This window comes from Lissotriton helveticus, chromosome 5_1 (genome assembly GCF_964261635.1).
Source record: "Lissotriton helveticus chromosome 5_1, aLisHel1.1, whole genome shotgun sequence".
NCBI classification, from domain to species: domain Eukaryota; kingdom Metazoa; phylum Chordata; class Amphibia; order Caudata; family Salamandridae; genus Lissotriton; species Lissotriton helveticus.
In genome coordinates, this window is record NC_136065.1 from 1036841499 (window position 1) to 1036866407 (window position 24909).

The window sequence follows — 24909 nt, forward strand, 5'->3', positions numbered from 1 at the left end:
CCCCTGCTTCTGCTGTCCTTACGGGGATCCTCGTCCTCTATCCTGTTCACCATCGGACTTGCTGCAGGTTCTCTTTTTGCCGCTTCCGCGCATCTTCGCGCCAATTCCGCTCTCTTGACAACTACCATGACTTCTTGCAGTGTGGCGTCCCCGCTAGCCCACAGCTTGTCCTGCACCGCGGTGCTCGTGGTGTGCATCACGATCTGATCCTTGATGAATTCATTTTGGAACGTGTCGTATTTACACGTGGATGCAAATTTCCTCAGCGCCGCCACATATTCTTCCACTGACTCCCCTGGTCATTGCTTTCTTTGCTGAAAGTTGTATCTGTCAATTGAAACACAAACCGCCGGTTTGTAGTGTTCGTTCAATTCTTCAATTGCGTGGGCGTACACATCGTCATCTGTGCTCCCACGTTGTTTGGGTACTAGATTCTTGAAAATCCTGAGCCCTTCTGGGCCCAGATTATGTAACAATATTCGCCTCTTTCTTTTGCTTGAGAACTTTTCCTCATTCTGGTCTTCTAACACCTCGATGAAGTTGTCGATATAGTCTCTCCAATCCTCCCATCTCATGAGTGGTTCTCCTGGCTTGGGTAAAAATTGCACAGGGGCCATCGCTGACGCTGCTTGCGCACACATCCTTTTGTGCTTTTCTGTGGGCAGGGTGCTGCTGTAACTTTTGGGGCTGCCTGGTGCGCTGTCCTCTTCTAGCTTCTCTGTTTTTGGCTGGGGGATCTCTGTGACTGCCCCTTCGCTCTTCTCATAGGTCGCCAGTGCTTCTGGCCTTGATAAGTTGGTATAGGGGGGTGTCTAGGGTCGTCTGCCCCTCTGCACGCTCTTCTGTCACTCCCTCTATGCTCCAACTGACTCCCTCTGTGTGCTTGTAGGCTCTGCCGCGCTCTCTGGTGCCCACTTGCCTGTATGTGGTGGCTGCTCATAGGTAGGTAATTCTCATGAGGCACATGGTCTTTGGTTTCTCTTTTGTGGCCTCTCTGCTGTCCTGTTCTGTTCGTTTTTTTCCAGTGTTTTTTCCGGTTTTTTTTTCTTCCCAGGTCCTCATCTCGACATCGTCGCCATTGTAAAGTTGCCAATGGGGGCCCCTCCCCAAGAACGACAGGACACCGCCATTTCAGCACGTTGTGTTTATTTGAATTGTGCTAGAGAGCGCCGAGCCGGTGCGACTGTGCTCCGAGCCTCGCGCGCTAATAATGCCGATGCGCGCGCATCCTAAGATGGCCGCCAGCACGTCGCGTCATGACGCGACGTGCATACACTAGAACAGGAACTCTACAGGATCTATGTATTTATTTCTTAACATAAGTAAGAAAACATTTTATAAGGTATCTGTGCAAAATATGGTACAATTAAAACCTGCAGTAAACAAAGCAGCAGTATTCAAAAGCCTGATGTCAACCCTTTTCAAGTGCAGCATTTAAGGACACATGAATATAAGACCAAACGGCTGTGGTCTAAATGAGGCCAGATTGTAATAGAGGCTGAGTATGATGTTCAATAGAAATATGTGGTCAGAGCTGTTTCTCTCAGCTACAACCACAACAATACATTCAATGTGTTTAACATAAAGATGCCCATCCGTCCTAAAACACTGGTCTAAATTCATGATCAATGCTACAACCATGAAAAACATTGATTACTCTATTAACTTATTGGTTGGTCCACTTCAATCTTCAGTTGTTTCTTCCTTCGATAAAGTCAAACATTTCACCAGATGTATGCAGTATATCCTCCTGAACTAGTTTATCTTCTCGAAGTATATGCCTTTTACTAGCTACTGCCAACAACCACGTTTGCTACCTGCCAAATATTGTGCTTTAGACAGGCTATTAACCGTAGTGTTTAAGGTAATGCAGCACTACTTCACCTATCAGGTAACCTGCCCCAACAGATCTAGAGATACACTCCTATGATCATCGTACCACTTACCTTCAAACCACTGTGTCCCGCATGCCTATTCTAGGCTATTGGCCTATCAGCTCCACCAGATTGTAACACCCTTCCTTCTCCTTTAACCTCTCTTCCCTCTTTCAAGGTCACATTATTAACGCATGCTCTGTAGCTTGGCTACCAAAATATCTAGTATCCCTCCACAGGCTTGCACCCACCTTCATAAGCATGCAAAATCACCTGGCATCCAAGAGAAACAGCTCCACCCTACTGCACACTACCCATTGAATAAAAATAAATATTATATGTAAATTGTGCCTCCATCTAACCAGCCACCCAGCCTTCCCTCACCTACGCTTGCATATGTTTCCGGACAAAGGTCTGCTCTTCTAAGAAGCAATTGTTTCTCTACAACCATGAACAAATAAAGCAACTGCAAGTGACCCCAATGCTTCCTGATTTTTTGTCTTTTTGTCTCTGCAGGAATGGCCACCTACATGGATAAGCTGTTTACATTTCGAAATGAGCAGTGGGAAGATATCCTAAGTGATGAAGTGAACATCAAGAGAGGTGTTGCAAACCGTTTTGCTGGACGTTCTGTGGCCTGCATTGATAGAAAGGTAAGATAGTTGTGTAATTATCAATGGTGCATAGCCGTCCTGTCTCTCAATGGTAGGATGCACAACGTTTAATACTTTACAATAGGCTGGGTTCAAGAGTATTTGCTTTTTCTCCATTTTAATGAAAAAATCTAATGTTCTAATATCAGATTGATTTCAAACGTGCCGAGCAAGTAATTGAGTTTAAGATTCAAATCGATTTGTACTTTCCTTGTTGGGTTCCCTGTGTTCCTAGAAGCTGAGTTTTTATCTGGAAGCATACAACTCTTTTAACTATTCATTTTTCCAGTATTTCTTAATATGACGACTTCATAAGCTGACGGCAGGAGTTTTGCATGATATTGGAGGAGACTCTGTTGGGTGTGCTAACTCCTTTCCCCAATTTAGTTCAGGCCTAAAGACAGTTTTAGCTGTCTTGCCAGTCCCGTTTTCCAAAATAGTCATTATAAAAATCATAATAATAATACACGCACATGCACTCACACACTCACTCCACTCTCTTCATCCATTTGCAAAAAATAGGGCCTGTGACTGCCGCAGTGGCAGTCACATTGTAATGCAGTTGGTGGGTAGGCCGCCTCGTAGGTGGCCGGTCCCACTACCGCAACAATGGCGGTCGGTCGAAAGTCCGATCGCCATCATAATGACTCCCCTAATCTGGTCTGATTACATGTACACAGCCAGCAGAAAAGTTGAATATGTTTTTTCACATGTTACCATTTTTCCATGGGGCATATGTTGGCAAAACAAATGATAGAACAATTGCACTCTTGCCAAGGCAAGGCCAACTGGATTTGTCAATGCTTGTTGCTAATGTTGCACATTATGGAAAATGAAGTTAGTTGCAATTCAATATGTTAAAAAGACACAACTAAATGCTGGCAACATATTTAATGTGGAACTTGGAGTTGCTGCTACCCAGTGAATGATCAGCGTTTTCCCAATACAGTAGCAGTGGTTTTCCTTTACTCTGAAATGGTGTGGTGAAGACAAGCACGCATGAAGAACGGCTAAGAGACTGATATACTGAATTTCCTGCAACAACTAACTAGGATGCAGTCTACTTCCACTTAGTCATAGTCAAATAAAGTTCATTGTAAAATCATTTTAGAATCATAAGACTTTCATAAAGCCTCCATGGCAAGCTTACACATAGCATATAAAATATATAATTATCAACAATATATAGTCATGAGAACACACTAACACACCTTCAAAGATTAAACAATTCAGATTTATTTTTAAGTGAAAATACATTTGTATAGCATTCAGATATAGGAAAATTGAGTTCTGACGAAGGCAAGGTAAGCACAGTAGAGACACTGATGAACGACCACAGGGTAAGAGATAGGTTTACAATCTTTTACCAACGTGGTATGACATTTGATAAATTTTACATTAAAAAGAAATCAATTCAAAACTTTAGATGCAGTAACAGAAAAACCTCGACTTCTAGTGCATATTCTTCACAATTTAGGGATTACTGAGAATGTAGAAGAGCTGCAGTGAAGGAATTTTGATTGACTGATGCCACTACACGCTAACTGTTTGGAGGTGATCACGAAATACAAGGCTTAATGCCATGCTTTAAAAATGCAGGGTTTGCTAATATTGAGCCAGTGGAATAATTTTAGATGAACAGTGATTTTAAAACGATGATTTAGTCCAAGGATAAGCTGATCTGTGGCAATTTTATTTTTTGAATTCTGGTCCAAGCATGAGATGGTAAAATTAGGTGGAGTGTGTTTCAATAATCTAAGTTGGACAGTATTGGCTCCTGTCAAAAGATTTACATGAGAATTAAGGCAGGACAGGAATAATGTTTCACTTGCAGCATAAAGTAGCAGGTTCAAAAATTATCATTTGGAGCAGTCAATGGCAATTGACATTCAAATGACAACGAAAATTGAAACTGAGATTTAGGCCGTAGCAGAAGGTTTGTGCGCTGGTCCAAGAGCCTTTGGCCACCATGCTAGTGAACAAATAGAAGAGCTTCTCCTTTGTCTGTATTCAGACAAATATAATAAGAATTATAGGATTATGAGTTAGCCTCTTGACTGTAGTATTTTCTAAATTGGATTGTAAGAAATAAATATCACAATCAAGTCTTAGAAATAAGTATTGTCAGTATAAGAACAGAAGCAATGTGGAAAGAGCACATGAGAGCTGCCAGTGATGATACATAGATATTAAAGAGGGTCATACTAAGCAGTAAACCTTGTGATGAGCCACGTGACATGTCTTTGAATGCAGAATGGAAAGGGGTAAGGAAGGCAGCTTGCGAGTGGTCCTCAAGCAAAGAAGAAAGCCAATACAGATCATAGTCGCCACTCCACAGTTGCCTAAATGATCAATGAAAATGGAATGAGAGGCCTGTCGAAGGTTGCCGAGTAGTCCAGTAAGGTCAACATCACTTTCTTTCCTAAATCTAGTGATGCATGTATATTATTGGTGACTGGGGCAAGAATAGTCTCAGTACAATACGAAGGCTGGAAGCCAGATGGTGAGGAGTTGAAGACTGTATCAGCTTCAGTAGGAATAACCGACAATCGGTATGAAGGAATAAATAATACACTAATTCTGGTGAAGGTATTTTTAATTTACCGTCCCTATGTTTTTTAGTACACAATGAATATATCTTACATAAGTTGTCTCATCCTAGCCAATGACACCTAATCAATGAATTGCAAAGATACACATGTAAAGTTTTTCCATACAAGGACATAAACTCTACGATATAGAAATGCACTCTATCTCTATTTACTCCTCCTTAAAACAACACTTTTAAGAGTGTCGCACTGTAAAGTATAGTAGTAGTTGTTTCAACTCGGAAGTGTGTGTTCACGACTACCTCCGAGTGGTCTGTCCAGATGTGAATGGAAGCCACTATCAAAATTGTACTAATATTTAGGGTTACTTTGTGTATTTCTTGTAGAGTTTATGTCCTTGTATGGAAAATGTGTACATGTGTATCTTTGCAATTATTTGATTAGGTGTCATTGGCTAGGATGAGGCAATTTATGTAAGATATATTCATTGTGTACTAGAAAAAATAGGGAAGGTAAATTAGAAATACCTTCACCAGACTTAGTGTATTATTTATTCCTTCATATCAATTGTTGGTTATTCCTACTTTATCTGATACCCAGGTTGAGAAGGGGTATATGGGTATACCCCTGTTGTTTTTGAACGACGGTATCAGCTTCAGCAAAAGCAGTCAACTGTTAGTTGGCAATGCCTTCAGTTGTTTTCATTGGAAAGGGTAACCGGGATATTGGGCAATAATTGAGCAGAAGATTTAGATTCAATTTGGGCTTCTTCAGGAGACGCACCAACAGCTTGTTTTTCAATCCGAAGGCACTCTACAAATTTGCTGGGTACCTGAAAGTTGAGGTAATGGGGAGCACTCTAGATATCTTCACAGGGCAGGGACTTGAGAGGAACCTGATGAAAAAGTGTTCAGCTTAGAGAGAACCGAGGCCTCTGGGGCAGGAGAGAAGACTGGTGGGCCGGAAGGTGTGAGTGCCTCATCACTGACTAAAGGGTGGTCGAGTGGAGTAATCATGAAACGTTTGAAGCATATTCATGATTAGTCTTAAAGAATTTAGAAAAATAATCGCATAATACTTCACTTATGAAAGAATGATATCTGATTTGCAGGTCTTTGGTGAGCCAAGGGTGGTAGAGTGGAGTTATCATGAATAGTTTGAAGCATATTCATGATTAGCCTTGAAGAATTTGGAAAAATAATCGCATAATACTTCACTTATGAAAGGATGGTATCTGATTTGCAGGTCTTTGGTGAGCCAGAATTTTATATATATTAAAGCAGTGCTAATATGGATTTGGTAGTAGGATGCACAGGAGCTTGTTGTTCTTGCTATTTAACCTCTAAACAGATCATCATCTTGGTGAGAAAAATCATCTTTCATTTTATATCTATATGGAAAGTAAAAGCCACATTAGATCTGTTGGCCTGTGTAAACATTCATATTAAGCAAGCTATGAGGTAAAAGTTAAATCTGGAGTTTCTTTAGGTATAGTTAAAGTCCTCGTTTTTTCGCTCAAGGATGATGCTGGCCTGCTAGGTTATGTAGTGGTTTTAATAAAAGTGCACAATTGTACTAACACAATGTAATTAACACATATTGAATAATCAATGGTGCATAGCTGTCCATCAATGGTAGTATGCACCATCTTTAATACTTTACAGTAGATTTGATTCAAGAATATTTGCTTTTTCGCCATTTTAATGAAAGAAAAAATGAAATGTTCTGAGAAGCAGTATTTACTTTAACATCGATAAAGTATGCACTTTAGCATCCTTAATGGATTGTGCTGCCGGCTCTCATGAGGTCGTCTTTCTGTCTTTCCACGTGGTGCACTCAGGGCACGATTGTACGTTTCTAAGTTATGTTCTGAAACACGATTTAATGTTCTCATGTACAGCATAATGCTTCATTCTTAAGCTTCAGTTCCATGCTGTGTTAGCAATGTGAATGCTTTCTCAAGGCCTCACCACACCACAGTGGGATTCTCATGAAAACGTAACCTTGACTTGTAGCGGAATTTGTACTAAGGTGTCAAAGGAGCAGAGGGGACGGGAAATGAATTGCAAAAGCCTGTGGTATTGTGCTGATAAATATGATTTCAGAATGTATTGTTCTTTCTGCGAAATGATTGGGTGAGATCTTTGAGCCTTTGCGCATTCACACCAAATTGTGTAAACCTCATTGTATTTTACTCTATAAAATGAGTGTCATCCAGAGGGTGTTGTATTCACTTCCCCCGCTCTTTAGAGGGTCAACACTGTCTGTCTGATTAATTTACTGAGCTGCATTCTACTCGGCTCTGCTATTTCATGATCTACATTTATCCTGAGAATCATGCTTTTATATAACAAATGACTGCCTGACTTTTTGCCATTTACTTGCTTCTGAATTGCCTTCAATAAACCTTCATGGTTTTTATAATAGTACTTGTCAGTATTTACTGTGAAGTCTAATGTGTTTTACATTTAATTCTTAAATGTTGTTTGATAGTGAATATACATGTTGACCAAGTCCAGTTGTGGGGCAACAAAATCCGTAGGAGATTAACACTACTACCAGTTCATACATAGAGCTTCAGATTGCAGACAGATGTAAAAGCACTACATCAAAGGGTATGCACAAATGAAATAGATTAAAAAGTAAGCTTTAAGGGGCTGGTAATTGGGATATTTGAAGTAACACATGTTACCGCCCAAATTTCAATTATTCGTTTTCTGATAAATATCAGCTGGTCAAAGCTGCCAATCTTCATCAGGTGAATAATGCCCAGTATGGACTTGAACATGCAAATTTGGTTGCAGTAAACACTAGGGGGTCGATTAGGATGGCGGGCAGACTTTGTCCGTCCGCCATCCTGTCGGGGGCAGGGACCGTCTGCCCATGTGCACCCCCCCTTCACCCTGGGGGCCCGCAATGGGCCCCCAAAGCAAAGACCGTATGCCTTTCCGTGGCGGCATTGCTGCCACGGAAAGGCATACCCCACAGCCCATCCTAATATGGCTGGTGGTGTCTGATAGACACCGCCACCGTATTAGAGCTTTTCCGCCACGGTCGCAAGCCGACCGCGGTGGAAAAGCGGCAGACGGTGTTTCCGTCCGCTGCGGTCCCCCCGCCATTGTAATATGGCGGGGGGGAAATTGAGAGTGGACAGGCACAGACGGCGGACGGATCCATCCTAATCGGCCCCCAACTTCTGCATGTTAATGTGGCTAAATTAGTAATTGGCCGAAATTTATTACACTCAAAAATTATGAGCTGGCAACTTCTATCTGATTATATCAGGTCTGTAAAAATCATATAATTTATCGGGCTGCTCGTAAAGGAGGACCTTAGTCCGGCTTGACGTTATGGCTTTTGAGGGGGCTCCTGGAAAGGTGAGGAACAAGAAATACCTGATAGTTGCTATAGATATATTACAATATATGCGGTTCCAGTCTTTTACGGATTGGCCATTAGCACTAGCAGTGTCAGAATTAAGGTGAACGTGTAATTTGTATGTGCATGACCAACTGCCTCAATTATGAGATTTCAACCACTGTTCAGTAATATATACTTATAGAACCCTACCTAAGTAGCAAGTAACTTAAGAGAACAAGATTAATTAACACCTCATCCTGCCTTTTATTAACTAACAGAGTCAAATTGACATTCTCTATCCTGTCATGGCTCCCTCAGGTGATTGAAGAGTACAGAAGCAAGAATGGCAGGACAATGAGCGCATTTTTCACATACACTATCAACGCAACAGAATCAGCTTTTAATACCATTCAGAATGTCTGCAGAATTGTTTAGTTTCCATACATTCTGAGATTTAGCCAGACTGCAAGCCATAGCAGCTGCAGGTAATTTGAATTTGATCAGCTGTGTAGCACAGACCAAGTGTTTCTGCATGAGCAGTGTGGGTGTGCATTTATGCATGACCAGTTCCTGGGACAAGTACCTGTTTTATAGATGTGCCAAGTTAACAGGGTCTGCAGACTACTGCTAGCAGCAAAGTTACATCGAGCCTTGTGCCTCCGTAAGAGAGGGTCAAATAAAGGTTCCATATAAACAGATGCAAACCTAATGCTGCCTAAACTGGACACCATCTGCAATGACGTGTGGGGCCTGACTGACTAAGGTGGTCCTCTGTATAACCAGTGGCTTCGGTGGTCTTTTATGTCACTTAACATTCCAACAGTCTTTGAAAGCTGTCCATATTTTATTCCAGGACCTAACCTTGTTGGTTCTTTAAACCTCTGTAATGCCATTTATGAATAGGGTACAGAGTTGGGGCTAGAACCTAGCCCTAATTCTCTATTCTTGCTAGCTTGAAAACATAGGCCATTTCACATCTAGCAACTATATGTACAGAAATGAAAATTACATTCTTATGATTACGAAAATGTTCCAAAGTTTGGCTGGGTTTACCTCTTGGAGTGAGTATTGATGTGGACTTCATTTGGTTTTATAGCTTGCAACCGTGCGTAAACCAAATGTAGGCAGACCATTGACTTGTGAGACTTGTAGTCCCAGGTATCAGTAGTTATGCTCTTTCTCAGGTGCTCGATGGAGGCTTCATCATTAAGGATATTGTTAGTGGAAACTGTGCTCTTGTACCAGAAACCATGTTACTCTTCCTAGTATTCCAGGCATCTATGTTTCAAGAAGCAATAATTGCCATAAAAGGGTATTGTTGTTAGTAGCTGTCCCTTGATGTAAACTCTACATAACCGTCACACAGGATGCGCGTGAACATGGAGCCTCAATCTGCCTGAAAAGTTTTACTACCTTGAATGGGTGCACACTTATACATTTTAACAAGTATTCCTGCAAATATTCCACAGTCACAGGTCTACAGGAGCCTACCAGGAAAACATTTGTGATTTCCTATCTGCTTCCATGCGAACACAACTGTGACGTGAAAGTGGTGTACTAGCTGACGTAAAGAGACTCCTACAGTAATGTGTGATAAACCAGTCCCGTTTAATGCACAGTTTGCATCAAGGAGTGCCTCAAGATCTGTAGATCAGTGTTTGCTGGTAAAGTATCAGTCATTTAATCTCATTTTAAGGATTTATAAATAGTACCACTCTGCAGTTCAACATGTGTTATGGGTAGGCTATCCAGTTTTTGGTTTAAACCTTTAATAACTGAACGTCTGGGAAGCTTGTGGAAGTCTAAGGGCTTTGACAAATGGGACCTCATTGGGATTTCTCGAGTGGGCGATCTCTGGGGTAAAGATGGCATCCTTCCGTTCGAGACGCTGCGGGAACGGTATCAACTCCACGATAATGAGAGGTTTCGCTACCTTCAGATCCGGCATGCGCTCCTGGCTAATATCCCCTGGGAGACGGAAGTCCCGGAGGCTTCCCCTTTGGAAGATCAGGTGCAGGACGGTCATCTTCCAACCAAAACGATCTCCTTGATATATAGGAAATTGGTTAACCACACGGGAGATTCCCTGCTGGTTCTTAGAGATCAGTGGTCCGCCGATGGCCTGGTATTAGATGATGAAGACTGGAGGGAGGCTGTGGCTTCTCCGAGGGTAGTTGCGATTCAGATGAGACTCCGCTTGGTTCAATTAAAGATCCTCCATCGCAGCTATGTCACGTATGGTGTGAATGGGTTTGGCGGTGAGTGATGTATGTAAGAGAGGTTGTGTTGAGGTTGGAACGTTTTTCCATATCCTATGGGACTGTGCTCACTTGCGGAAGTACTGGTCCAGTATTCACGCCAAGGTGCAGGAGTTGTGGGGAGTGAGCTTTGAGTTGGAGGCCCAGAGGTGTCTCCTGAATGTTTGGGAGCCAACCGACCTCTCATCCCACGGGAAAGTGTGGGCTACGTTAGCATGTGGTGTGGCCAAGCGTAATATTGCTCAACTGTGGGGGGCGTCTCAGCCACCTACAGTTCGGAAATGGATGGAAGACATGGACTGGTGCATGTTTAGAGAGCGGGCGGTGTATGTGGCCAGAGGGAGACCCAGGAAATGGGGCAAGATCTGGGGACCATGGAATTTGTACAGGGGTAAGATTTGTGCTCCTCCGGCCATTCCGGATGATCCGGCAATGTCTGAGGTTCCCTGAACCCGTATTTTGTTATTTTGTCTTATTTCTTTGACTAGGAGGTCGCCCGTATTTGTAATGTGAACTGAGATGTAGCCCAGTGTATTTTTTGTATGTGTTTATGATTTCTTTTGTGTTGCTTAGTAAAAAGAATTTATAAAAAAAACAAAAAAAAACTTTAATAACTGATAAACCCCTCCAAAAGGGAAGCAGCCCTCGTCAACAATAAACTGCCCATCCACAAATGAAAATCACATTCGAAGAAAGGAAAGTGAGAGAGAATTTGTCATTTTTATTTATCTCTGTAGGGGCCAACACATTGTAAATTTTTTATTCAACCGAGGAGCAAGAAAGACTGTTTTAAGATTATTCTGCTTGTACTATGTTGTTTAGGGATATCACTAAAATAAAATGTATTCTTCCTTTTATTTGCTATAGGTATACATGCTTGGACTAAATGTGAAGGGTTTAGCAGCATGTTACTAAGACTGATATCATTGTTTATACACTGTACAGAGTCTGGGAATATTAAAATCATATATTATATTTTGGTTGTGTTTAATTTTTTTTCACTGTTAAAATGGCTGGCTCATAAGAATATTGGCCAATATGTACTATCACATTTGCCCATATAATTGATTAAAACCCTTTGATACATCACCCCTTTTTCTAACATGTCAGTATTGATAGCAGGTCACATGCCAAACTACCCGGACTTTAAATATTCAATGTACAGTGTAGTAATGATACTTGTGAAAAGAAAGCTGTCACCGTGCACATAGGCTAGTGGTGAGAACATTGCACAAGACTTTCCACATACCAACACAATTTATAGATGCAAGGTTTACCATTGTTATGCAAAATCTTTAGCTAATACGGGCTTTTTACCCCTATTACTGCTCGGGCTTTTGAGCCTGCAGGTTCAATATAAACAGCAAAACTTTGAATCCCAGAAAACAATGTGGTGTCATTTGAAGGAGAGGACTGACCTAAAATGAGACATTTGCCATATTCACACAATAGCAGCGCCACTTTAATGTAGTCAGGCAAATAGTTCAGAAAAGCAGTGGTGTGTATGATTAGGGACTCAACTTTCAGGTGGCTTACAATACAGGGCTGCAAATTAATCTAGCATAATTCGAAATGTAAAAGGTATCAGACAGCTGATGACAGTGTTGACTACTCCTACAATGCCATAATATTCAGAAAGAAGTAGGTGAATTTCCCAACTGTGTTCAGGATATGTTCATTCAAATATTTTAATATAGCATTTTTGATTGTTTAATTCAATAATAGTTCTGTAAACCAGATGGAGTCCTGACAGAGTGTGTGTGGGAGGTAATTAAATGTGATAGGATGTGAGACTGAGTGCAATATACAGAATGTATCTGTTTTAAAACTGTCTAACAAAATTGGACATGCTGTCAAGTCATTATATATTCTTTATTACTTCTCTTTGAAGTTGAACCATTCATTATAGCCATCACTGCTAAAACATGTTTTGTAAACACCAGCAAAAACAGTTTTTGTCTATTTTATGAGTGAGGCTGCTGTATAAATATTGTTAAGCACTGATTTTAAAAGGTTTGGAAAACAATTAGGAATAAAAGCACTGAAAACCCCAAAAATTAAACAGAGAGAAAAGGGACACCTATTTATAGGATGTATGGGAAGCCCATCTTTTTCAGCCCCCCCGAAGATATAGCTTGGCTTACAGTTTTATTTTCTTAGCTGTTTTATTTAACTTGCTCATTACAGTATAATTTATGTATGTTATTATTAAAAGTATAACGAGACTGGATAAGGGATGTTACTGTAAAGCAAACTTAATGACGATGCTTGTTCGAAATTGGGCTCTAGCCTGCAGATGTTTGCACCCTGTCCAAGTAGGGACCACAATCTTTTTCAGTGTAAGTCTAATACACAACCTAAATTAACCCGTGCCCACCCTCTGGTACCTTGACACAGAGCAGTCAGGTTTAACTTAAGAGGCAAGGTGTAAAGTATTGGTGCACACTTTAGATGCAGTTACACAGTGAAAACACCACACAAAGACTCCACACCAGTTTAGAAAAATAGAGAATATTTAGTGAAACATGACCAAAATGACAAAAATCAATAAGTAAAACTTGAGATATGAATTTTTAAAGAGTAAACTACAATATAATGCTTTTAAGTCAATAGCACTTAGGGGTTACTTGAGGTCATGCTAGACTAGTGTAAATCCAAAGTTCAGGCCTTCCGCGATGGAGGGTAGGCCAGCTTTTGGACCCACAAAGGGCCTGCTGAAACATTTCCATGGATGGAGCAGTCGTCGAAGATTGGATGCGTTAGTTCTTATTCATGCAGTCGTGTCGATGCATTGAGCCTCATAGTCGAGCCCTGTGTCATTGTTAAACCCCTTATGACGCAGGTGCTGTGTCGTCGCCGAGCCTCACAGGGATGTCTTCGGTTTGGTGCTGTGTCAAACTTCGCAGTGATGTCTTCGGATCAGTGCTGCGACGGCGCTGAACCACGCAGTCGGGACCTGTGTCGTCATCAAGCAGCACTGGGATGTCCTCGGATCAGCATGGCATTGGAGGGCACTGCATTGGTTCCAATTTGCACAAAAGTCGGCATTGCGTCGACTTTGATTGAAAAACATGTGTGGAACCCACTTTCAAATCCCAGGCCTGGATTGGCACCTGTTGGAAAGGGCAGGACTCACAGTTGGCAGAGGCCATCAGCTAAAACGAAGTCTTTTATGGCCCTGAGACTTCAAGAACAGGGGACAAGCCAGCAAGCCCTTGGAGAACTTGTGTTCAAGGATGTCGAGAGCGAGTCCAGTCCTTTTTACTCTCAGTCAGACAAGAGGCAGTAGGCTGCAGGCCAGCACAGGAATGCAGGCAGCTATGTGGAAGTCCTTCCTTCAGCACAGCAATCAGCAAACAAACACAGCAAAGCAGTTAGCGGAGTGGCAGCCCCTCCTACAGCACAGCAGCTCTTCTTCCTGGTAGATTGTCCTAGGTTCCAAAACAGTTCTGATTTTTGTGGTGTCAGGGGTCCAGTTCTTATAGCCGCTTGTGCCCTAGAAGTGAGGGAGACTTCATAGAGGCCTTTAAAGATCACCAGGTCCCTGCCTTTCCTGCTCTGGCTCCAGACTCACTACATGGGAGCATGCAGCTCTTTGTGTGGGGACATGTACAACGCTATTCAGGTGCAATGTCACACCCCAGCTCCCTTTCTATGACATGTGTATAACAACAATGGTTCTATCAGGTATACACTATTCCTTTGCAAATACATACTTTATCCAACAGACATTTCTTTTTCATATAATGATTTGAGACATTTAATTGCAAAACATGGAAACAATGGAACACACAACAGGAAAACACAGTCAGAGTTACTTGCAATAAATGATATTTATATGAATTCCAGCATTCAAATATATTTATGAATTTATGAACAGGGCTGTAGAAACAGTGTGTAACGGAGCAAAGTGAGTATTACAAGGTGACATTTTGGTGCTCAGTAATAGACGTGCAGTGCTTATATAAACAGTGGAATTATGTACAATGTAAACAAGGAGCATGAATGAAAGTGGTCAGAGCAACAAGGGCGCAATGACTCTGGTAGATAGGCAGTTATTCATTGATTATGCGCCAGAATCTTAGTATGCCTGGACCATGTGGAATTGTCGACGTTTCAACCCTAACGCATTGTTCAGTTGTCAGACGGGTCTTCATCAGGTCATGAAAGGGAGACAGCTCACTCATCATCATCATCATCTTTATTCGATCATATTAGAAATGACCATGAAAGCACACATAATAAGTACATCAATAAAAATGTTGTTACAAGAATATTATCATTAAAATTCCAAAAGTTTTCTTCATGATCCTAGATTAAGATGAGCATGCATTAAAAAAAGGCATAATAAAAAAGGCAATTCTTTTCTCGGATATTAGTTCATTAAAATGTACAATCAGCTTAATGGGCTAAATGTCAGCCCCTTTCTTTTCCTCATACAGGCCCATAAGAATGTTGCTACCGAGTAGCAAACCAAGGGGTCAGGTAGTGTTTTTAAAAAGAATAATGCTACCCGACACTGCTTGTGTCCCATTTTCGTTAGAATTGGCTTCAGGTAGACCTTCCTTTCGCTCTCATAGAGCCCATAGAATAGAACTAAATGCAATTCGTTTTGTGGTGATAAATTATCACACGGGCACATGATTAAGTTATATATTTTTTTTTTTCTGGATAACCAAGCATTAAGGGAATTAAATTAGTGCAGAATCTTAGCAGTATGAATCTATGGCGTGCACTGTTTATTTTGGCTAAATAGGAAAAGTATCCCACCATAGGTGGTGGGTTAAGGTGAGAAACCTGTACTGTGGATTTCTCCTCATAATATTCCCTGTGCTTGTGTTCAGCCTTTAACATAAACATGCCGAAGACCTTCTTCTTAGACACCTTCTTGCATGCCAGGGGGTCTTTAAAAAGTTTGTGGAGCCCTATCTCTTTTAAGACTGACTCCACGTAACTTAGCCACTTTGACCTTTTCCAGTTATCCATCGCTATACAGTTCCTTAATACCATTTGGGTCAAAGGTACTGTATCTCTCCTCCATATAGTGCCATAGGAGGAGCGGGGCTAGTTGTATATATTCTGATATATAAGGGAGGGCCAATTCCGTATGTAAAATGCCATTTGCAATAAAAGGGGGAGACCCACTACTGAGTTAAAAAGTTTATTTTCTATAATTTGTAGTGGTGTAGGTGTAACCGTGCCCCATACCCCAGCACCATAGGTCACTGCCTCTTTTACTCTGACCTGATATATATTTTTTATTGGCAATAAGGGTTTGGCACCCAATTTCTTTGCAAAGGTTTTTATGGCTATGATACCCCTCTCCATCACCAGCCTCCTTCCTTCCATCAATTTTGCCCATGATAAGTCTTTGTCAAAAAGAATACCCAGATAGGGAAAAGAGTCTACAACCTCAATTTTTCATGTGTCCGTGCTAAAATATGGGACTTTGTCTCTTTTAGTGCTACCAGCTATGATTATAAAATACTTTGCTCAATTTAATTTTAGGTTTAATGAGTCCATGAAAGAGACATACGCTGTTATAAGCTTTTGTAGCCCAATCCCTGTTCTTGCAATGAATACAGCTTTGTCTGCGTAGGAAAGTATTGGTAACATTTGATTTCCAAGATGGGAACGTCCCTAGTGGCCACTGTAAGTGCCTTCTCAACTCCATTTGAGTATAAGGAGAAGAGGAAAGAGGCCAGTACACAGTCCTGTCTCACTCCTTTGGAAATTTTGAAATGGCCTGTACAGTCACCAGTTTTAGTGTAGCGCACTGACACTGTAGTGTTTACATAAGATTGCTTTATAAAATTTAAAATAGCCGGGTCAACCCCCATCGACTCAATTATGTCCCGTAATTTATCATGGACCACGCAGTTGAATGCCGCGCTGAGGTCCATGAATGCCATATATAGTTTGCCCTCTTTCATTTTGTGTATTTTTCAATAGTCAATGCTAAATTCAGGCATTGGTCTACAGTACCCCTTCCTTGCTGAAAGCCATACTGGGCATAGATCAAGATATTATCTCTATCCCAGCTCTCTAACCTAGAGAGGAGGATAAGCTTTGATGTTGTATCCAGCAGGGATATTGGTCTATAGTTTTTTTGGGGGGCTCTATCCCCTTTTTTATAGATGGGCACTATGACTCCCGAAGACCACGTGGGGGGGCCTGTTTGGGCTATGCTATTTAGGGCATTGATGGAATCCACAGGTCGGGGCTAGTTTGAACGAAGTCAATTGAAACCAAGTCTGGTCCAGGGACCTTACCCGAACTACATGAACTCAGCGCCACCTGTACTTCATTTAGTGAGAAGAATATAGGTGTATGGTGCATTTCCAGGGTTGTCACTTTATGATTAGTAGTGTCGTGATTTGAGGCAAAGATGTTCTCATAATGAGTTACCCATGACTCATCATCGACATTGACATCCGTTGTGGGATCGTTTGGGATTTTAAAATATGGTGCATTGACTAACTTCCAAAATTCGCAGCTGTTACCAGAACAGGCTGCCTTTTCCAGGTCGGCCCATAGGGCCTCTCTGAGTTCTTTATCTCTTGCTTTCCTTGCAGAATTATATGAAGCCCGGAGCATTCTTATTTGAGCGGGGTTCCTAGGGTTAGCTTTTAAGGCTAACATCAGGGCTTTTCTCGTTTTTGTGCATGGTGAGTTAAACCATCCCTTGCCATCTCCACACTTTATAGTTAATGTTTTTGTAAGGGCAGGTTTTATTTTTATTAGGATATTACAAAAGGCAGGCACGACTGTCCCTGCCTATGACTCTGAATCTAGGTATAGTTGGATATCTTCTTGTGCATTTGATATGAGTTCAGGGACCCGCTTAGTTTCGTCAATTGTGGCCCATTTGAGCTGAATCCCATTTTTCCTAGAGACTATGTTCCAATATTTCTGCAAGCTTGACCCCCGGATATGGGTATCTTCAACTCCATTGAGACCATAGCATGGTCGCTAAAAATCATAAAAGAATTACACATCCTTTCTACTCTCTCCGCTAAAGAAGCAGTCATTAGATTGTAGTTTATTGTAGACTCCACCCCATTTCTGAGGAAGGAGCCCGTCAAGGGATCTGTTGTGAGGTCTGAGTCTGAAATTATTTCTAGATTTAAAGAGCGTATTAACTTGTTTAATCCATTTCCATATTCGCTATGTGTAAAGTGATGAATAGGGTTTCCCCTAGTATCCTCTAAGCTGCACACTGGCAAATTTTTATAATTACAAGGGTGTATATTGAAATCACCTAACCATATGATGTCAATGTTAGGGTTCTTATTCTTAGTTACAATTTCTGAAATAATGTTATCAACTTCCCCCACAATCATGTGCATCGTTGGACCGAATCTATTATTATAGAAGTTTATCAGGACCCAAACCCCTTCCTGAAATATCTTCAGTATCAAAACGTGTAGATTTAAGTTGGGCTATAGATTCGTCTTTACCTTTATTGGTACATCGTTCCTAATTAGAGTCAAAATGCCCCCTTTGCCCTCCCTGATGTAGATGGGCTTGCCTGAGTCTGAAAGGATCGATAACCATTTATGAAAACTGGTTCCGTGGCCCATGTTTCCTGGAAACAAACTATTTCCTGATCCTGCCATATCTTTAGCCAGTTGGTGTCAGTCATCTTGTGTACGATACCAGCCACGTTCCAGGAGGCTAAATAGAGAAATAGAACAGTCTGCCCCCTCAAATATATATCAAGGGTCAAATTGAGTCCTCTAATAGAGTTTGCAGTAATAAGCTCACTGGGACCAGAAACAAATCAAGATTTCCAATACCAACTCATTATAGAGAAAGATTAATTGTTTATTTCATTTCTTTTATATAAATGTTTTTTTTTACAAAAACAGAGCAAAATAGACAAAACATACCAATGATAATACAATTTGGGATTATTCAGACACTATCCCACACAGCCCTTCATACATTCAACAAAATTCAAACAAATTCACACGTTCTTCAAACATCCAATACATCAATAGATTCACACGTACTCACACATTCTTCAATCATGCAATACATATCACACTTCAGTTGCCAGATGTTACAAATATATTGCGTCCTGGAACGTCTCCCAAAAGGACATAGGAGACTGGATGACCATGTGACAGGACAGACTCGAGGCGCCAACGCGGATTTTGGTGCTTGGCCCGATCTAAGGCCACGCCTTTATCAGGGCACACAGAAGAAGGGAAGGGGGAAAAGACAACGGCAGACAATTTCACTGTGATGTTCACTACGTTTCCTAAGTTCAGAGCACGATTCTATTTTCAGGGTCTCGCGCGCCAGTCAAAAATAGGGCGACCCGCCACGGACCAGTTGGTTAGTGTAAAGATCTGTGCAAGGAAAGCAAGTGTGATATGTATTGGATGATTGAAGAATGTGTGAGTACGTGTGAATCTATTGATGTATTGGATGTTTGAAGAACGTGTGAGCTTGTTTGAATTTTGTTGAATGTATGAAGGGATGTGTGGGATATTGTCTGAATATTTCCGATTGTATTATCATTGGTATGTTTTGTCTATTTTGCAAACAAATATATTTATATAAAAGAAATGAAATAAACAATGAATCTTTCTCTATAATGAGTTGGTTTTGGAAATCTTGATTTGTTTCTGGCCCCAGTGAGCTTATTACTGCGAACTCTATTAGAGGACTCAATTTGAGCCTTGATATATATTAGCGGGGGCAGACTGTTCTGTTTCTCGTATTTTAATTCCTGTAATAGGCTTTTATACCCTACAGTTTTTTATATTTATGAACTCGACACATCAATTAATAGTGATTTCAGGTTTGAAATGGTTGTATGTACTTTTATGATATAAATATATCGAATCAAGTATTAAAGTAAGTTTCTCTATTTAGCTCTTGATTCCCCTGTTAGTCTGCCCTACATTCGTCCTTTGAGGGGGGCCCCTTTCTGCTTATTGGTCGTACGTTCCAGGAGGCTCTATTGATGAAATTTTTTTTGTCTCCTGTTGTGTAGGGGGCAATACTTATAAGCTTGCGCTTTTGTCCTGGTTGGGGGGATATCGCCGTTCATTACACAGCTGTGGGCAGTTATGTGGTGTGTGTAGTCAATCGCAAGCGTCAAGGTCGGAAAGGGGAGCATATCTATTCATGACCACACAGTCACCCGATAGTTCTTTCCTTGATGGGCCCACCCAAGGTACTCTTCTCGCCATAATCATCTGGTTGCAATGTTCTCGCCTGACCCCCCACCCTCGTTCCAGATTTTGGGGAGGCAGCCCACTCAAAGTACGAAGGCATCCTTCAATTATTTAGGGCAGCCTAGGTGTCTATCAATGATGAAAACACTCTCATCAGGTGTAGTGGTGTGGTATTGAGAGGTCTCGTAGAGGTGTTGCCTGTGTTAATCAGGAGAGCCCCTGGGGAACCATGTGGAGTGATCTCGTTAATGAGGATGGTGCTAAAATCTGCCTTTCCAGGAAACAGAAATTTATTAATAGGGGGGTTGACCCAGTTAAAGTTACGGGGACCTGGGTTAATTACGAAGTGAAAAGAGAGGGGTCCCAGTAGCAATGGAACTTGTAAACACAAAAATGAAAAATAATCAAAGAAACATGACTTGAATCCACACTGTTTACTTCACAATGGGAATGCGCATTTAAATATGCTGTATTAGTATACACAATAATAAATCGGTAATTTACATGGTGCCCCAAGGACAGGAAGGGTTGGAGGTGGTGGTGGTTGTGGGGAAATGGTGAAGGAAGAAGTGAAAATTCAAAAGTGACAGTAAAATCAACAGTTGTCAATCATTTAGCAATGTTACAGACTCTGTATAATGAAATGAGACAAAAATGTTCATGAATTATTCAAAGGACGCCATACTCCAAGTAGTTCAATTAATGAAAATAATGGGGAGTAGAGTTGGCGATGGAAAGTAGACGTGTGTCGACGTTTCGACCCTTTCAAATGTGCAGACATCAATGGTTATCTTGCTGTGGGGTCTTCATCAGGACTGGAGGGGCACACACCCTATTTGGTATATAAACATATTTTGTGAGTACGGGACACTGGTCCCTGTAAATAAATGTACATAAGCAAGCAAAAACACATCACCCCAAAAATGGGTAGAATTCAAGGCACTAGTTAAAGTCACATAGAGTATATTGGGACAGTGGATACATTGGATTATACTAGAATCAAATGAATTGAAGGTTGATTGGTTATTGGCGCGTGGAGATAGGCCACAACGAACAAGGTGGGCGAGTACACACCACTGCTCAACATTGAGACCGCGTTAGTAGGAGGCCTAGGCAAGATGGGGCTGAGGAATATACAGCGCCAGCCCACCACAGAATCTGAGAAACGTGGTATGAATTACCACAATTGTGGTAGGCAAAAGGGCTGAGTCTGGTAGGTACACAGTGTCCCAGAAGAATCTGTGGAGTGAGCGTATTTATCAAAATATACAAAAAGTAAAATAAAACACTAAATGGCTGCCAATTCCTGGGTGGTCTGGAATACTAGTAAAGGCAAAACTCACCGTCGTGGGCAACAATGGATGTCAGTGCATTGTTGGTGAGGATCCGGGTTAAAAATACCCTGGAAAGTCGATTCTACAAAAATGGAATACAGAATCATTGAGGTAAGCTAAAAGGAGTGAGAGTTGCACGAGCAAAACGGAGGGACATGCACTCACCCGGTTGCCGTCGTGAAAGAACGTCCGGCTAGGAGATTAGTCCGTGACGGTGTGGGTCCGGATTAAAAAAATATATCCGCAATGGTTGAATCTGGAAAAGTAAAAGTGGCGCAAGTTGAAACAAACTAATGGGACTGATGAGTCGAGACTGAGGCAAGCATGAAGGGAGGAAGACCACTTACCCGAATGCCGTCGTGCAACAGCGTGCGGCTCGGAAACGGGTCCGTATGGATCAGGCAAAACCTCGCTCGTGCAGGGATCTGAGGAGCGTAGAATCGTAAAAATACACGTGAGCTAAAGAACCCGGTGGGTAGGTTTCAAGGTAGGGATTAGAGGGAAACGCCAAAAAGCGGCTTACCGTTCTCGGAATGAATCCGTGTTTGATCGCGGCAGGCTGTCAAAGTGGCGGCGCCTAGTTCCGGGTATAATAATGTAACCCTGGTAACCGAGTCATGTGACCGAGTGGGCGGGGATACGGAAAGGCAGCCGGTCGCATAGCGACATGGAAGCCATAGACATAGTCAACACACTGCATAGGTGGTAGGATAGCTGGTGTCACATTAAAACCGCCCGGTTACGCGTGGGAACATATCCCATTCGTAAACACGTCATGTAGCAGTGTAAAGAAAGACGTGGGGTTGATTACCAACATGGAGGCCATGAAATGGTCCGCATCCTGCGTAGCAGATAGGCTAGCTGCGGGTGTTTGGAGAGTCGAGTGGTTCAGTGAATGGAAGGGACTAACATATACAGTGGGAGACCCACATAAGGGGATCATTTGCAAAACTTATTCAAATACAGAGGTGTTGGTATATGTTACAAAACTCCAAGTCTATTAAAGCATCTATATAGTTGTAACTAAATCAAGGTAGGACCAAGTGAATAATAGGGATAGTACCAGTGTTCTTGGTTACATGCTGCATATAAATGGAATGATATGCTGTACATTTGGACAGTAAAAGACACAGACATAGTAAACTGATGACCAATATAAAACCAAACCACATAGAATCATGACCTTGAAGGGCGTACCTCACTCAGGCGGGTAAAGGCCCTTGACACTTGCAATAAGATATCTTAGAACGATCAGGGCGTACCTCGCACATGCGGGTAAAAGCCACTGAACATTAAATTGAGATACTGCTCAAGCCAACGTGGCTAACTGTGAAAAAGAACTGTCCTGCTCGTTGAGCCCTGATTCAATGGAGTCGAAGGTGAACATCCATTTGAGTTCACGGGTGTTGAGGATGCTGGAAATACTCCCACCCCGAGGTCCCAAAGAGGCTTTCTCAATGATAACCCACTTTAAACTTTCTGGTGAGTGACTTGCGGAGGAAAAATGGGCAACCAAAGGTGCGGTTAGTACTTGGCAACGAATTCTGCTCATGTGTTGAAGTATCCTTGTTTTAGCTTTTTGCTGAGTCTGTCCTATATAGATCAAGTTGCATGGACAGAGGATGGCATAAATGACGTTGACCGTGTTGCAGTTGGTGTGACTCTTTAGTTGAATTTTGTGATGGCGATAGGTGAACTCTTTAGTCTGTATTGTGCTGTCACAGGCTTTGCACCCCCCACATCGGGAGTGTCCCAGGATGGGGGGGAGGTTCCACATAGTCATGATGGTGGGTGCCTCCGGTGTCTTAAAGAGAGAGCGGACAACATGGTCTTTAATACTCCTTGCTTTCTTGAAAGCATGTAGTGGCGGGTCTTTGTGTTGGATATCATCCGATATCAGTTCCCAATGGTTGTTTATGATCCGTTTTATTTGGTTACTTTTTGTATTGAAGGTTGTGACACATACTATTCTGTGTTCCGTTTCATCTTTGTCCGTTTTGGGAATGAGCAGCTCCTCACGTGGGTAGAACCAGGCTCTCTTCCTTGCTCGCTTTACCAGTTGTTTGGGGTAGCCACGACTCAGGAGTCTCTGTTTGAGTTCTTCAGATTCAATGAAATATTGGTCCTTGATGGAGCAATTACGGCGTAAGCGTAAAAATTGCCCGAAGGGCAGATTATCCCGCAATGCTCGAGGGTGATGACTGCCGTAATGCAGCAAGGAATTTCTTTCAGCTGGTTTTCTGTATAATTTGGTCAACAAATGGCCTTCGTTCTCATAGATGGTAAGGTCCAAGAAGTTGATTTGATGCTTATCAGATTGGATTGTAAATTTTAGAAACTGGGATTGGACGTTCAACCAGTCAAAAAACAAACTCAATTCTTCCGAATTCCCTTGCCATATCAATAGGATGTCATCTATATATCGCATCCAGAGACCGAGATGGTCTCTGAATGGATTGATGGGGTTTAGTACCGTGTCTTGTTCGAAGGCCGCCATGTATAAAATGGCTACATCCGGGGCGAAGGGAGCTCCCATGGCAACTCCAGATGTTTGCATATAGAATTTGTCCTTGAAAACAAAGAAATTCTTGGTCATTGCAATGAGGAGCAGATCCACTATAAATTCAGTTGGTACTTGGAACGGAGTAGGTCGTTGGTTCAAGCAACGCGTGATGACCATTAAGGCTTCCTGTTGGGGAATGCACGTGTACAGTGACACGACGTCGCATGTGGCCAAAAGTTGGTAGTTAGCATCAAAAGGTAACTCTTCAACAATGTTTATAGTGTGCATTGTGTCACGCAAATAGGCCGGAGAGGCCTCTGCAATGGGCTTTAGGAAGAAATCAATGTATTTACCCAGGGGCTCTAAAATAGAGCCACAACCGGATACTATGGGTCGGCCGGGGGGGTCAACCATTGATTTATGTATCTTAGGTATTGTATAGATAGTAGCCAACCGAGGGTGTGGTTTGTTCAGAAAGTTGAACTCCAATTCGGATAGGAACCCTTGGTCAAGTCCAGCTTTTGTTATTTCTAGAATTTCCAATGCAATAGCTTGGGAGGGGTCTGATCTTAGTAGAAGGTAGCTGGTTCCGTCATTTAATTGGCGGAGAATTTCTGTTTTTGCTTGCTTATGTACATTTATTTACAGGGACCAGTGTCCCGTACTCACAAAATATGTTTATATACCAAATAGGGTGTGTGCCCCTCCAGTCCTGATGAAGACCCCACAGCAAGATAACCATTGATGTCTGCACATTTGAAAGGGTCGAAACGTCGACACACGTCTACTTTCCATCGCCAACTCTACTCCCCATTATTTTCATTAATTGAACTACTTGGAGTATGGCGTCCTTTGAATAATTCATGAACATTTTTGTCTCATTTCATTGTACAGAGTCTGTAACATTGCTAAATGATTGACAACTGTTGATTTTACTGTCACTTTTGAATTTTCACTTCTTCCTTCACCATTTCCCCACAACCACCACCACCTCCAACCCTTCCTGTCCTTGGGGCACCATGTAAATTACCGATTTATTATTGTGTATACTAATACAGCATATTTAAATGCGCATTCCCATTGTGAAGTAAACAGTGTGGATTCAAGTCATGTTTCTTTGATTATTTTTCATTTTTGTGTTTACAAGTTCCATTGCTACTGGGACCCCTCTCTTTTCATTTCCAGGA

The 24909-nt window shown here is 41.8% G+C and overlaps 1 protein-coding gene across 2 annotated transcripts in view; it reads left to right on the forward strand.

The window, feature by feature from the left end:
• The window catches only part of CRTAC1 (cartilage acidic protein 1), a 1631295-nt gene that overhangs the window by 736175 nt on the left and 870211 nt on the right, over nt 1-24909 (forward strand). For both annotated transcript variants that reach the window (XM_078643566.1, XM_078643565.1), the window contains exon 4: nt 2391-2527. In XM_078643566.1, coding sequence (XP_078499692.1) covers nt 2391-2527 — 137 coding nt within the window. The remainder of the gene's footprint in view (nt 1-2390; nt 2528-24909) is intronic.